The sequence below is a fragment of the Solanum pennellii genome, chromosome 2 (genome assembly GCF_001406875.1).
Source record: "Solanum pennellii chromosome 2, SPENNV200".
Lineage (NCBI taxonomy): Eukaryota > Viridiplantae > Streptophyta > Magnoliopsida > Solanales > Solanaceae > Solanum > Solanum pennellii.
The window spans coordinates 43,811,263-43,827,608 of NC_028638.1; the positions used below are offsets into that span (position 1 = coordinate 43,811,263).

The 16,346-nt window shown below is 35.3% G+C and overlaps 2 protein-coding genes and 2 long non-coding RNA genes across 5 annotated transcripts; 2 read left to right on the forward strand and 2 right to left on the reverse strand.

Moving 5' to 3' along the window:
• The first annotated feature begins 1,822 nt into the window (after window positions 1-1,822).
• On the forward strand, window positions 1,823-6,934 carry LOC107008930 (LRR receptor-like serine/threonine-protein kinase FLS2). The gene is made up of 2 exons (XM_015208146.2): window positions 1,823-5,981; window positions 6,431-6,934. Exons 1-2 carry the CDS (start codon window positions 2,837-2,839, stop codon window positions 6,793-6,795), a joined length of 3,510 nt encoding a protein of 1,169 aa, XP_015063632.1. The 5' UTR covers window positions 1,823-2,836; the 3' UTR covers window positions 6,796-6,934.
• A 3,397-nt stretch (window positions 6,935-10,331) lies between these two features.
• Window positions 10,332-11,154, reverse strand: LOC114076070. Its single transcript, XR_003576680.1, has 2 exons — window positions 11,024-11,154; window positions 10,332-10,951 (listed from the first exon to the last, which is right to left on the reverse strand). It is a non-coding gene; the product is annotated as an uncharacterized LOC114076070 (long non-coding RNA).
• Window positions 10,540-14,856, forward strand: LOC107010815 (LRR receptor-like serine/threonine-protein kinase FLS2). The gene is made up of 2 exons (XM_015210087.2): window positions 10,540-13,672; window positions 13,969-14,856. Exons 1-2 carry the CDS (start codon window positions 10,540-10,542, stop codon window positions 14,337-14,339), a joined length of 3,504 nt encoding a protein of 1,167 aa, XP_015065573.1. The 3' UTR covers window positions 14,340-14,856.
• On the reverse strand, window positions 12,901-14,994 carry LOC114076069. Of its 2 annotated transcripts, XR_003576678.1 has the most exons (4): window positions 14,856-14,994; window positions 14,086-14,253; window positions 13,483-13,735; window positions 12,901-13,026 (listed from the first exon to the last, which is right to left on the reverse strand). It is a non-coding gene; the product is annotated as an uncharacterized LOC114076069 (long non-coding RNA). The 2 variants fall into 2 exon arrangements; XR_003576679.1 differs by lacking the exon at window positions 14,086-14,253 and having other exon boundaries at window positions 14,856-14,993.
• Window positions 14,995-16,346: the final 1,352 nt, after the last annotated feature.

The following is a 16,346-nucleotide window of genomic DNA, read 5'->3' on the forward strand; positions in this document are numbered from 1 at the left end:
CGTGGCATAAAGTTATCTATGTGAAAGCTTACATAGACAAAAAAAACTAGTTAATTAGTGTAAGCTTCCTCCACATTTCTAGATTTATGAGATTTAATCTAGATTATTTGTCTAAAACAAAAAGACTTCAATTAAGATTTCAAATATTTGAGATTATTTCAATAGGTTTAACATAAAACTCCAACTTAGAACCTTGACATATACTTTGTTTTATATTATTTGGCTCTCATTGATGCAAATTAGGAGTGGAAGTCTATGAATTGTGATTTCAATATTTTCGAATGTGGATACTTAATATTTTATATTCATACCAAAGGTAGCCAAAAAAAAAAGAAAAAAAAGAAAGAAATTGCTTTTAATTTTTAAAATTAGAGAAGCTAAATGAAATATTTAATCTCTTTAATTTTTAAAATTGGACGAGTAAAACGAAACATTTAATTTTATAAAACACGGCTTATAATTTGCCCATATATAAAACCTGTTCAATTTGCACATGTCGATTTCTAATTAATGCACTTGTTTAAGGATAATTAAGATGGGTGTTGTTACCTAATTATAACTCATTTGAATGTTAGGTCAGCTAGATTACAGGAAAAAAGGACAAATAAATGATTTTTAATGTATTGTATATTTGCAATAAATTATTTCTTAATAGATCAATTGTATAGCAAAGAACAAAATACAAGGAAAAAGAATCGTGATGGAAAAAATTGATTTAGACATGTTAACATTTAACTTTATTTGATTTATTTATTGATCATTTATTCTATTTAAATTTATCGATTCAATCTATTCATTTGACGCTCCAGAATTTTCAGTAGAAAATTTAAAATTGATTGAAGTTATTCTATCTAGTTGGCTGTGTTTTTACGACTTATATAACATGAGATAAAAACCTAGCTCTAATTATTGTGTTGACTTTCAGAACAAGTTGTAATTTAAAAGTTCTCACTTGGGAACTATTTATTTGCACACTTTTGAGTTTTGCTGGCATTTATCTTTTATATTATATAATTCAAATTAGAATTTTGTGTATAAATATTTATTCAAGCATGTTAGTCAAGTTGCTATTTGTCACTATTTGACCAAATGTTGAAAGTTTAGACGACTAAATATATTATTATTTCATATATATTTTTAAGGTTTAAGGAAACTGTTTGTTACTATTTTTTGTACACCAAGCAAACATGTGTGCCAACTGAGAATCGTTATTTGATTTTGTAATCGATTATAAATACTTTTCTCACGTTATATTAATACCAAAATATGTAAAAACAACACAAGATTCATAAGGGCATAGTATTTTATTTTTTTTTAAAAAAATCTAATTGTAAGTGGGAATGAATAATAATGTCATAACAATTCTCGTCATTTAGGGCATAATACTTTTTTATATCAGGAATATGTCGAAGGAATTCATAGAACTAAAGCACCATATAAATAATATCCATTAGAATAGAGTGAGACCACCACTTCTTTTGGTTTCCGGTACCTTTTTGTCTGATTAATTCAGATTTGTACTGAAAAGTCTTTCTTTGGTAGTGAGCTTAGTTAATCTACATTCACACAAAATGCGATTTCATTTTTCGTTGCTGTAAACCCAAAAAATCTGATTATTTCATTTTTCATTGCTCAAAACCCAAAAAATCTGATTAAAAATAATGGGTACTTGCTACCAGATTACCACCTTTGGTGGTATGTAGTCTGCCAACTCATCTTCTGGGAATAGATAACTCATACTATAATAAAATAATAATTTATCATTTTGATATTGGACTCTCCTGCCCAACTTGCAAGTATTTTTATTTTAGAAAGTTGGCTCGTGACTATCCCTTTGGACCCTTTTCAATGCGCGTTCGGTACACAAACTTGTCATTCTTCTTGTTACATTATCATCTTTCATTCTTTTCAATTTATTCTTTATTCATCATTTTTGGTTTGTTTATTAGAGTAATGATTCTCTTCATTCATGACTTTTTAAGTACCTGCCCACTAAATACACTTGCACGAAAAAAAGAAGTGACTATTGAGAGTATTTGAAACGTGCACCCAAAGAGAGTGGTTGAGAGCCTTTTAGGTTTCGAGTTCAAATCTCAGCAGAGACGGAAAAAAAACACTAGGTAGTCTTTTCATCTGTTCTTACCTTGGTGGGCATAGTTACGTGGTACCTATTGCTGGTGGGAGGTAGGAGGTATTCAAGGTGCGTGAAAGTTGGTATAGACATCACCATCATAAGAAAAAATAAGTATTTGAAACCTATATAAAACCATTAGCTACAGCCTATTGGCACTTTATCAAGTACATGGTTCATCTAAAAATTTAAGTTGTCTCAAAGTGAAGTTACCCCTTCCGTCACAATTCTCTCTTTATTCAGAAACCACTTCCCCTTTCAAGAAAAGAGCAAACTGAACTTAACTTCTAGGATACTTGTGTGATCTGTCCATGTGCTACTTCTAGAACAGAAGGGAAAAAAACAGTTGGCTCAATGTAATGTGAATGCACAATTTGAGTTTACGATCTATTAGGTGGTCAGAAAGCTTTGACATTTTTTATGTACTCCTAGGTTTCGAGTAGGTGACGAAGTTCTTGTTGTCTTTTCTTGTGTGGGGGTACATGCAACTTGTTTTTTAACACGGCGCATCCTAGATTAGAGGCATGCTTGGTATTTTGTAACAAATTCATAGAATGCAAGTCATTTTCCTTAAGTGTGAACGGATGACTAGTTGACTGCTACTGAAAGCAGTGATTCACTGAAAGATTTGCTATGAAATGTGCATAAAGGCTTCATTGTCAGCATAATTTTTTCAGTGAGTGAAGTTTTCTTTCTTTTGAAACAATGATGTTAAAGACAGTTGTATATGCATTAGCCATATTTTCTATTACCTTTCTCATACCTTTGTCATCTGGGCGAATTCCAAGCTTTGAAGTTGAAGTTGCTGCTTTGAAAGCTTTCAAGAGCTCAATCTCTGACGACCCTTTCGGTGCACTTGTGGATTGGACTGATGCAAAGCACCATTGCAACTGGTCTGGAATCATATGTGATCCTTCTTCAAATCATGTCATCAACATTTCACTTATTGAGACACAGCTCAAAGGCGAAATTTCTCCGTTTCTAGGAAACCTCTCCAAACTCCAGGTTCTTGATCTAACTTTGAATTCATTTACTGGAAATATTCCACCCCAGCTGGGGCATTGCACGGACCTGGTTGAGCTCGTTTTTTACCAAAACTCTCTTTTTGGTGAAATTCCTGCCGAGCTGGGAAACCTAAAAAAACTGCAGTTAATAGATTTTGGAAATAACTTTCTAAATGGGAGTATACCTGATAGTATATGCAACTGCACTGAATTGTTGTTAGTAGGCTTCAACAACAACAATTTCACAGGCAAATTACCGTCTGAAATTGGTAATTTGGCTAATCTTCAGTTGTTTGTAGCTTATACAAACAATTTGGTTGGTTCTATTCCTACCTCCATTGGAATGCTGACAGCTTTGCATACCCTTGATCTGAGCGAAAACCAGTTATCTGGACCTATACCACCAGAAATTGGCAACTTGTCAAGTTTAGGAATTCTTCAGCTACATCTCAACTCTCTTTCTGGGAAAATTCCATCTGAACTTGGCCTCTGTATCAATCTTTTTACCTTGAACATGTATACTAATCAATTTACTGGAAGCATACCTCCTGAGCTTGGAAATTTAGAAAACTTGCAAATGCTCAGATTGCATAACAATAAGTTGAACTCCAGTATACCTGCCTCAATATTCCACCTGAAGTCATTAACTCATTTAGGACTCTCACAGAATGAGCTAACTGGGAATATTCCTCCCCAGTTGGGATCTTTAACGTCACTAGAAGTGCTTACCCTTCACTCCAATAAGTTATCCGGGGAGATCCCATCAACTATAACAAACCTGGCAAACTTGACATATTTGTCTTTGGGCTTTAATTTATTGACTGGATCACTTCCATCGGAACTTGGGTTACTCTATAATCTGAAGAATCTAACTGCAAATAATAACCTCCTGGAAGGATCTATTCCATTGAGCATAATAAATTGTTCTCATCTTCTAGTTTTATCCCTCGCTTTTAATAGAATAACGGGGAAAATACCAAATGGGTTGGGGCAGTTATCCAATCTTACATTTTTGTCTTTGGGATCAAACAAAATGATGGGGGAGATTCCTGATGATCTCTTCAACTGTTCAATGCTTGAAGTTCTAGATCTGAGTGATAACAATTTCAGCGGAAAACTCAAACCAATGATTGGCAGACTCTCTAAACTTCGAGTTTTAAGAGCTCGTACTAATTCATTTCTTGGGCCAATCCCACCAGAGATTGGTAAACTGAGTCAACTGCTGGATTTAGTGCTTCACGAAAACAGTTTCTCAGGTGCCATTCCACCAGAAATTTCAATGCTTTCAAACCTTCAGGGTCTTTTGCTATCTGACAACAAGCTGGAAGGTGAACTTCCTGTGCAACTTTTTGAGCTCAAACAGCTCAATGAACTCCGGCTGAAGAACAATAATTTCTTTGGTCCAATACCGCATCATATATCCAAACTAGAATCACTGTCGCTCATGGATCTGAGTGGAAATAAGCTTAATGGCACAATCCCAGAGAGCATGACGAGCCTCCGCAGATTGATGACAGTAGATCTTTCACACAACCTTCTTACCGGAACTCTTCCTAGAGCAGTACTTGCCAGCATGAGAAGTATGCAACTTTACTTGAACGTTTCCAGCAACTTGTTGCACGGAGAGATCCCAGATGAGATAGGCGTGTTAGAAATGGTTCAAGAGATTGACATGTCAAATAATAATCTGTCAGGCAGCATTCCCAGATCCCTAGAACGCTGCAAAAACTTATTTTCACTGGACCTATCAGGAAATATGCTCTCTGGTCCTGCTCCAGGTGAAATTCTCACCAAATTAAGTGAGCTTGTGTTCTTGAACCTCTCAAGGAACAGATTAGCAGGCAGTCTTCCTGAAATAGCAGGATTATCACATCTTAGCTCTCTTGATGTTTCACAAAACAAGTTCAAGGGAATTATCCCCGAGAGATTTGCCAATATGACTGCATTGAAATATCTCAACCTTTCTTTCAACCAACTTGAAGGTCACATTCCAAAGGGGGGTGTATTCAACAATATAAGGTTGGAGGATTTACTGGGAAATCCATCTCTATGTGGAAAAAAGTTTCTCAGTCCATGCCACATAAAAAGAAACCGAACAAGTTCTCATGGTTTTTCCAAGAAAACCTGGATCATACTTGCAGCACTTGGATCTGTTTTCAGTCTCATTCTTCTTGTCCTGGGAATATTTTTATTTCATCGGTACATGAAGAAGAAGAAAAAAGTGAATGACACGGAGGATACAAATCCAAAGTGTACCGCAGCACTGAGCCTCCAGAGATTTTATCAAAAGGATTTGGAACATGCTACCAATAATTTCCGTCCGGAAAACATTATTGGAGCCAGCAGTTTAAGTACTGTGTACAAAGGAACACTGGAAGATGGGAAGATTGTAGCAGTTAAGAAGCTGAATCACCAGTTCTCAGCAGAATCTGGTAAATGTTTTGATAGGGAAGTCAAGACTCTGAGCCAACTCAGACACAGGAACCTAGTTAAGGTGCTAGGTTACGCTTGGGAAAGCAAGAAGCTAAGGGCTTTAGTTTTAGAATACATGGAGAATGGGAACTTGGACAACATGATTTATGGTCAAGTAGAGGATGACTGGACGTTGTCCAATAGGATTGATATTTTAGTTTCAGTTGCAAGTGGACTGTCATACCTGCATTCAGGCTATGATTTTCCAATAGTGCACTGTGACATGAAGCCTTCAAACATTCTTCTGGACAAAAATATGGAAGCACATGTGAGTGACTTTGGGACAGCTAGGATGTTGGGTATTCATCTCCAGGATGGGAGCAGCACATCATCAGCATCCACATTTGAAGGAACTATTGGTTACATGGCGCCAGGTAATAATTCTTACAACTTCTTGACCCACACTTTACTTACTAGATTATGTGTTACAATAACATGAATACTAGATATCTATAATGTAAACGAGCTTATATGGGTACCACAAATAATATTTTGTCAATGGTAAATGCTTCAGATACATTCAATTTTAGCATCATTCAGTAGTAACATCACTTCTGTCAATCACAATACGCAGCACAGAAGATTTTTTTTCCCTTTCAATCACAAAATGCTGATTTAACTTGTATATGGAAGAATCGACAAGCAAGTAAATGATGCAATGTTTTGGACATATAATCTGTAAAGTACTTTTTAAAATGATAATGTCAGCTTTAATCTATCCAAAAATGCCAGCGCCATGTTTGAAAATTTGAATTTCTTGGACATTTTACATGCTCCTAATTTCATTTGAGACCTCACTACATGAAATGTTATCTGTGAACAGAGTTTGCATATATGAGGAAAGTGACCACAAAAGTAGATGTATTCAGCTTTGGTGTAATTGTGATGGAGATCATTACAAAAAGAAGGCCAACAAGTCTTACAGGAGCAGATGAATTACCAATTACTTTGCATCAAATTGTTCAGAATGCCCTTGCGAATGGCATAAACAAGCTAGTTCAGATCGTGGATCCTAATCTAGCTTCATATATCTCCAAGAAACAGGATGTAGTAGAGGGACTTCTTAACTTGGCTTTGTCCTGCACCTCTCCTGATCCTGAAGATAGACCTGACATGGAACAAGTTTTGTCTTCTCTTTCAAAGCTAAGTAAGATGGACTGCATGCCTTCTCATTTGGTAAAAGATTAAATTTGATGTAGAAGAAGCTGGAATATCATCACTCTTAATGTGAACCACCACCAAGTTTCCCATGGTGGCTAATGGAACTAGTTCATAACTTAAAATGCATTTACTATTTAAATAATTTTTCCGTATTTCAAGCCATAAATGATGATCTCTCGAGTATTCCTGCTTTAAGATATAATGATACTGTCCCGTCAGATTATGTTGAAGTTGACATGCATCATGAAATTGAACAACATATTCAACAATACTTCATATTAATCACAACTAAGGAGCAAAAAGCTAGATCTTTACGAAGTCCTCTAGTGACATGTAACAGAGCTAGTGAGCAAGCAGTTGATTGCAAACCAAAGTGCTAATGTAGTCTGTCACTAAAGATTAACTAGAGCAAATGAGTACACTTATGAACAACACAAATATATAGAAGTGAGACTGAGGAAAACTCAATAAAGGCTTTAATAAGCCTACAGTCATCCATCATATTTTACCTTGAAATATGCATTATAGAAATTTATTTACAAGAGAGGGAAGAGGCGATCTCATCTATTGGTGGATCATTTTGCAAGAACTCATCAATGGTAGAGGGGAACTCAAAGCTTCCAATACCTTCAGAAACCTCTGAATGAATAAGAGCAGCTTTGCCTAAAAGCAGATGAGCTAACCTAAATGATTCTCTTCTCTCTCCATTACTCCTATCCAGAAAATGCTCAATCCAACCTTCCAACCTCTCCACTTCTTTTTCACTTTTTGGCCCTTTAACCCCAATAATCTTTCCATAAAATGCATCATCACAACCCAAATCCACTTCCACACTTTTCGATCCTCCCCTTTTACTGTCCGATAAACCCAATAACTGCATCAACAGTTCAATGTCATCAACCCCATTACCACCAGTTTCAACTATACCAACTCTTTCTTTAACTTGCGTAGGATTTATCTGAGGTGGGGTTTCTTTGGCATAAGGGGAATTAGAGAGAAATTGAAGTGGGGTTTCACTTTCTTCGAGGTTTGTGTAGCTGGTGTTGGAGTCAACAGGGGTCTCACTCTCATCACAGTTAAGGTATAATGGGCTGATCAAAGACTGGGTCGGTGTGTCGACGGCTTCTTGTTGTGTTGGTTCGTCAAGTTTCAATCTTTTCTCCAATTGTTTGAGAGAAGAGAAGAAATTTGAGTGTGGAGAAGGTCTTTGCATTTTTGGGAGAACAATCAGAATCAATTGGGGGTTTAGGGTTTTAGCTGTGGCCTGTGAGTGAAGGACAGATTATTTAAGAAAAAAAGAGCGCCAATTGGTGAGATAAAACAGTTGAATATTTAGGGTCTAATATTAGAGTTGATAATTTTCCTTATTATTTATTTTATTATATCCAAGAAATTAGTTTCCTCAGATTGAAAAATTATGAGTATAAACAAACATATACTAGTTAATTACTTGACATAATTATAATTAGCTTTAATTACAATTCGCGTCCTACTTTTAGATATATTACGCGGTTTAGCTTTTTTGTTTTATATAATTTACATGTTTGTATAGTTCGAAATTTGTATAACTTTTGTATAATTCAAAATTTGTATAACTGTTTACATTTTTTATGTTTGTAATTGTATCAATTCGTTATTTTTAAGTTTATACAAAAAAAATTGAATTACACAAGTGTACTCGTAAATTATACAAATCAACGAATTATACAAACAAGACAATTTAAATGTAATTATAAGCCATAAATATACAAATTATAGCTATAAAATATAATTAAATTTATTATAGTGACTATTTACGAAAGTTCCTCAATTTATTTTTGGAGAACAATAAAGGATTGAATAACATATGTCGTTGTGTTTTGTGAACATGGATAGTCCAAATAGCCAAACTGTTGGGCCTATGGTACGAAACTAAAGGGACAATTAATCAAAATGGCCATTTGGTGATAATTCTCTCTTCCAGTATCTTCGAAGTTCAAATTTTTAAAAATTAATATGCCGCAAATGTGAATCACTTTGAATAAATAGTATATCAAAAGACTCAAAAGATTGAAATAAATTCATATCTAAAATTTGAGATTGTTTAGAGGAGTTTTGAATTGGTTGAAATTGAGAAAAAATGGTCTGCAATATATATCAACAATGTATATAGTCATATATATGTATATATATCTCTTATAAATAGTTATATATCATTTATACACGAGTATATCCATTTATAAAATATCGATACATTACAAATACATTTGTTGATTTTTTTTTTGTTGTCTGTACATATATTGCTAATTTCGGGTTATTTATTAATGTAAATGAAAACTTGCTATATTTGAAACTACTTTTCATTTTACCCATAATTAAAAATACGAAAAAAGAAAAAATTTCGTAAGATTTATTAGGTCCGCTTGCACCTATCTTGATTTATCACTCATTTTGATCTAATCATCCTCTTTTTAACCTTCTAATAACTCATCCTGTTCATTTGAAGCTGCTAATAATTTTCTTCCAATTTAAAATTACCTAAAGTTGTTCCTCTCACTATGCTTATTTAATTTCTTTGGGTAAATAGCAATTTAATCACTTAGGTTATTGCATTATTCCAAATTTTAGTCCTTATATTGTTCATTTGAGCACAATAAACTTTTGATTAATTAAAACATGCGATATAAGTTCATTAAATTAATATAAATTAAAAACGTTAAAGAGAATTATTATTTGAAAAAATTGAAGGTTCAAATATACATTTTAAATTAATTAACGATTAAATATGCTCAGTCGTATAACACAGAGGATTAAAATCGATATTCAACCTACTTAAGCTAATGATATCTACTAGTAGCAATATTGACTGAGATTTGGCGACTCATAACATGAGACTATAATTGGCGTGTGGACTACAAAACAAGTTATGATTAGTCTAAGTTTATGTATTTTTTCGAATAAAACCTACTTATTTGTATACTTTTTGTCACATTCATCTCATAGAGGTCAGATAAAAATTGTGTGTACATAATCTATTCAAACATGTTGACAACTAAAAAATTGATAAATTTAGGTGGCTGTTGTCTCTCTTTGACCTAATGTTCAAAGTATACACGAGTGAATGAACAATGATAAAGTAGATTTAAACATTTATTATTAGTTCCTATAGAAGGTTTAGGTAGGTTAACTGTTAATCACCTATGATTTCATTTTGAATAATAGTTTCAGGATTAGGACTTTATAATATTCGATCTATTAGGAAAAAAATCGGATCTAATATTTCTATTTTAAAAAAAGGGAGGGATAAATACATATATAAAGTGATAATTGATCCTTGTGAAATATACTCAGTGTTGCCTTATTGGAGACCGAGTGTGAACAAATAGTATTAGATCAATTCTAGAAAATATGTACCTAGAAACGACTAGTTTAATGAAAAGATTATAGGTTCACGTGCACCATAAACTACGCTATAAATTCACCTCTGATGCGGAAACGAACACCGCTGAATACATTTGTATAATATTTCTACTCCAAATGGCAGTTCTAGAAAAAAAAAAAAAAAAAAAACAGTTGACCTGATGTAATGTGAATGCACTCAATTTTCTATTAACAGGACTAGTTTTTGTAGGAATTTTGACAACTTCATAGAATACAAGATTTTACTTTAGTTTTGATGATTAGTTGACTTCTTCAACAGAAAACAGTGAGCAAATATCATTAAAAAATGTATAAACTATTCATTTTCAGCTTAAGTTTGTAAAGAGAGTGAAACTTCTTTCTTTTGAACCAATGATGTCAAAGACAAATGTATATGCATTAGCCATTTCTTTTAGTACCTTTTTCATAGCTTTGTCCTTTGGGCAAACTCCAAGTTTGGAAGTAGAAGTTGCTGCTTTGAAAGCCTTTAAGAATTCAGTCACTGATGACCCTTTTGGTGCACTTGTGGATTGGACTGATGCAAATCACATTTGCAACTGGTCTGGAATCATATGTGATCCTTCTTCAAACCATGTCATCAACATTTCGCTTGTTGGGATGCATCTCAAAGGCGAGATTTCTCCGTTTATAGGGAACCTCTCCAAACTCCAGGTTCTTGATCTAACTTTGAATTCATTTACTGGAAATATTCCAGCCAAGCTGGGGCGTTGCACTGAGATGGTTCAGCTCATTCTTTACCGAAACTTTCTTTCTGGTGAAATACCTGCCGAGCTAGGAAACATCAAAAATCTGCAATTAGTAGATTTTGGAAATAACTCACTGAGTGGGAGAATACCTGATAGTATATGCAACTGCACTGAATTGTTGTTCGTAAGCCTCATCAACAACAGCCTCACAGGCAAATTACCGTCTGAAATTGGTAATTTGGCCAATCTTCAATTGTTAGAAGCTTATAGAAACAATTTGGTTGGTTCTATTCCTACCTCCATTGGAATGCTGACAGCACTGCAAACCCTTGATCTGAGCTCAAACCAGTTTTCTGGACCTATACCACCAGAAATTGGCAACTTGTCAAGTTTAGAAATTCTTCAGTTGCATCACAACTTTCTTTCCGGGAAAATCCCATCTGAACTTGGCCTCTGTATCAATCTTGTTACCTTGGACATGTATAATAACCAATTCACTGGAGGCGTACCTCCTGAGCTTGGAAATTTAGAAAACCTGCACAGGCTCAGATTGTATAACAATAAGTTGAACTCCAGTATACCTGCCTCATTGTTCCATCTGAAGTCATTAACTCATTTAGGACTCTCACATAATGAGCAAACTGGTAAAATTCCTCCTGAGTTTGGATCTTTAATGTCACTACAGGTGCTTACCCTCCACTCAAATAGGTTGTCTGGGGAGATTCCATCAACTTTGACAAACCTGGCAAACTTGACATATTTGTCTTTGAGCTTTAATTTATTCACAGGATCACTTCCACCGGAACTTGGGTTACTCTATAATCTGAAGAATCTAACTGCAAGTGATAACCTCCTAGAGGGACCTATTCCATCTAGCATAACAAATTGTTCTCATCTTCGTGTTTTAACCCTCACTTTTAATAGAATAACAGGTAAAATACCAAATGGGTTGGGGAAGTTGTCCAATCTTACATTTTTGTCTTTGGGATCAAACAAAATGTGGGGGGAGATTCCTGATGATCTCTTCAACTGTTCAATGCTTGAAGTTCTAGATCTGAGTGGTAATAATTTTAGTGGGAAGCTCAAACCGATGATTGGCGAACTCTCTAAACTTCGAGTTCTAAGAGCCCATAGTAATTCATTTCTTGGGCCAATCCCACCAGAGATTGGTAAATTGAGTCAACTGATAGATTTAGTGCTTCACAAAAACAGTTTCTCAGGTGTGATATCACCAGAAGTTTCAAAGCTTTCAAACCTCCAGGGTCTTTCTCTGTCAGACAATAAGCTGGAAGGTGAACTTCCTGTGCAACTTTTTGAGCTTACACGCCTCTATGAACTCCTGCTGCAGAACAATAATTTCTTCGGTCCAATACCCAATCAGATATCCAAACTAGAATCACTTTCGCTTTTGGACCTGAGTGGAAATAAGCTGAACGGTACAATCCCAGAGAGCATGGAGAGCCTCCACAAACTGATGACCTTAGACATTTCATACAACCTTCTAACCGGAACATTTCCCAGAGTAGTACTTGCCAGCATGAGAAGCATGCAGTTTTACTTGAACTTTTCCAGTAACTTGTTGGATGGAGAGATCCCATTTGAGATTGGCATGTTAGAAATGGTTCAAGGGATTGATATGTCAAACAACAATCTATCAGGCAACATTCCCAGATCCCTAGGACGCTGCAAAAACTTATTCTCACTGGACCTATCAGGAAACATGCTGTCTGGTCCTGCTCCAGGCGAAATTCTGACCAAGTTAAGTGAGCTAGTATTCTTGAACCTCTCAAGGAACAGATTAGAAGGCAAACTTCCTGAAATGGTAGGATTGCTACATCTTCACTCACTTGATCTTTCACAAAACAAGTTCAAGGGAATCATTCCTGAGAGATTTGCCAATATGCCTGCATTAATATATCTCAACCTTTCTTTTAACCAGCTTGAAGGTCACATTCCAAAGGGGGGTGTATTCGACAACTTAAGGTCAGCAGATTTACAGGGAAATCCATCGCTATGTGGAACGAAGTTTCTCAGTCCATGCAGCATCAAAAGAAACCAAACAAGTTCTCATGGGTTGTCCAAGAAAACCTGGATCATACTTGGGCCTGTTTTGGTTCTCATTCTTCATGTGGTGGGAATATTTTTGTGTCATCTGTACATGAAGAAGCAAAAAGTGAAAGACTCGGAGGATATAATTCCAAATTATACCTCAGCACTTAGCCTCCAGAGATTTTATCAAAAGGATTTGGAACATGCTACTGATAATTTCAGTCCACAAAACATTATTGGAGCCAGCAGTTCAAGTAATGTGTACAAAGGAACACTGGAAGGTGGGAAAATTGTAGCAGTTAAGAAACTGAATCTTCAGTTCTCAGCAGAAATTCGTAAATGCTTTGATAGGGAAGTCAAGACTTTGAGCCAACTCAAACACAGGAACCTGGTTAAGGTGCTCGGTTATGCTTGGGAAAGCAAGAAGCTAATGGCTGTAATTTTAGAATACATGGAGAATGGGAACTTGGACAGTTTTATTTATGGTCAAATGGCGGATGACTGGACATTGTCCAATAGGATTGACATTTTAGTTTCAGTAGCAAGTGGGCTATCATACCTGCATTCAGGATATGATTTTCCAATAGTGCACTGTGACTTGAAGCCTTCAAATATTCTTCTGGATAAAAATATGGAAGCACATGTGAGTGACTTTGGGACAGCTAGGATGTTGGGCATTCATCATCAAGACGGGAGCAGCATATCATCAGCATCTACATTTGAAGGAACTATTGGTTACATGGCGCCAGGTAATAATTATTACAACATCACTTCTGTAAATCATAATACACAGCTTAGCAGATTTCCTTTCCCTGTCAAATCACAAAATAATGATTAACTTGTATGTGGAAGAATGGACAAGCATGTAAGTGATCCAATATTTTGAACATTTAATCTGAAATGTATTTTCTTAATGATAATACAACCTTTAGCCTAACCAGAAAATGCTAGTGCCAGCTTTAGAATTTTGAATTATTTGGACATTTTACATGCTCCTTATTTAATTTGAGACCTAACTTAAACGAAATGTTTCTCTTTGAAACAGAGTTTGCATATATGAGGAGAGTGACCACAAAAGTAGATGTATTCAGCTTTGGTGTAATCGTGATGGAGATCATTACAAAAAGAAGGCCAACAAGTCTAACAGGTGCAGATGAATTACCAATGACTTTGAATCAAATTGTTCAGAATGCCCTTGCTAATGGCATAAACAATCTGGTCCAGATTGTGGATCCGAATTTAGCTTCACATGTCTCCGAGAACCAAGAGGTAGTAGAGGGACTTCTTAACTTGGCTTTATACTGCACCTATCCGGATCCCGATGATAGACCTGACATGGAACAAGTTTTGTCTTCTCTTTCAAAGCTAAGTAAGATGGTGATCATGCATTCACAAGCTTGTTTGGTAAACTATTAAATTTTGATGTAGAAGCTGGAGTATCATCATTCTTAATATGAACCACCACCAAGTTTCCCTCGGTGGCCAATGGAACTAGTCCAAAACTCAAAATGTAATTACGATTTAAATAGAATTTATGTTTTTCAAGCCATAAATGATCTATCAAGTATTCCTGCTTTACTAGAGGGATATAATTGAACTCTCACATTACATTTAATTAAAGTTGACTTGCATCATGAAATTTGAACAACATATTGATGAATACTTCACATTAATTACAACTAAGGATCAAAAACCTAGATCTTTACGAAGTACTCCAGTTATGACATGTAATAGAATCAGCGAGCCATTAATTGCTAGACCAAAGTGCAAATGCATTCTGTCACTAAAGATTGTCCACAGGATAGCAGGAAATCAGTTATACTTTTGAATGTATAGAAGTGAAATTGAGGAAAACTCAAAAAGACGCCTTAATAAGACTACAGTGATCCATCGCATTCTAAAAATTTATTTAGTAGAGAGGGGAAAAGCAACCTCATCTATTGGTGGATCATTATGCAAGAACTCATCAATGGCAGAGGGAAACTCAAAGCTTCCAACACCTTCACAAACCTCTCCATTTCTTTTTCACTTTTTTGGACCCTGAACCCCAACAATGTTTCCATAAATGCATCATCACAGCCAAAATCCACTCCCACCCTTTTGGGTCCTTCCCTTTCACTCTCCGCGAAACCCAATAGCTGCGTCATCAGTTCAATCTCATCAACCCCATTACCACCAGCTTCAACTATACCAACACTTTCTTGGGCAAGTGAGGAATTTGAGAAAAATTGAAGTGGGGTTTCACTTTCTTTGAGGTTTGTGTATCTGGTGATGGAGTCAGCAGGGGTCTCATCACAGTTGAGGTATAATCGGCTGATCAAAGACTGGTTTGGTGTCTCGACAGCTTCACGTTTAGATGAATCATCAAGTTTCAATCTTTTCTCCAATTGTTTGAGAGATGAGAAGAAATTGGAATGTGGAGAAGGTCTTTGCATTATTTTTTTGGTGAATCAGAACTTGAATTGGGTTTTAGGGTTTTAGTTGTTGAAGGTTGAAGAAATGGAAAGGAAAAAAGAGCGCCAACTGCTGCAAAGGACAATTTAATCACTTCTGTTTGAAATTTTAGGCCGATTTGGGATTTCTTGGTATGCTATTTTAAGGTATTTTCTGAATAAAGAGCTTTGATATCCAGGGTTAGATCCAGAGTTTCAGGTACGAGTTTACGAGAACCAAATAACTTTTGCTTATGCACTGTATATGTCTTAAAAATCTTATTGTGAATAGAATTTACTCTAGGATGATCTATCAACACAATTGACTTCCCTTGTGTACGTTTATACCTTGGATCATATAGTTGCTAATAATAGTTTCCGAAAAATGGAACAGGGAGAAAACATAGCTGCTGAAGTTTTGTGGAAAGTGTGTTCATTTGTTTGCGTAAAACCAGTGCAGTACAAATGCTGATAAGCGTATGTAAAATATATTCAGAAAGGAGAAAAAAAGGCATGTGTGACTTAACCACATAGGTATAACATTGACGGTATAGACAAAATGATTTCTTAGATGATCACTCAACTAATATAATAACCATTATCTCAAAAAGTCACCGTATTCTTGATTTTAATTTTCATTTTAACAAAGATAATAACTATGAGTTGAGTGACTCTCCGAAGAAAACCAAATTGCAGCAGAATTATCTGTTCTTCAACTGGTGGATCACAATTTGATAGCATTAGAAATTCCTGTTTCTTTTAGATGCATTATGCTCTGAAAAATCCAGCCCAAATTTAGGTTTCCCTATCAGGAGTTGGCATGTATGGTAGTGGATTTTTGAAACATTTACTTGGCCAGAATATATTGTATAAAGCACTGTTATAGTTCACATGTTTCTGTGTGCCTTGGAGTAGGACCACTTGTATGAGTGGTTGAGAATGTGTCTACTACTAAGAAAAAACAGAAATTAGTACTGGACAAATTTCTTAG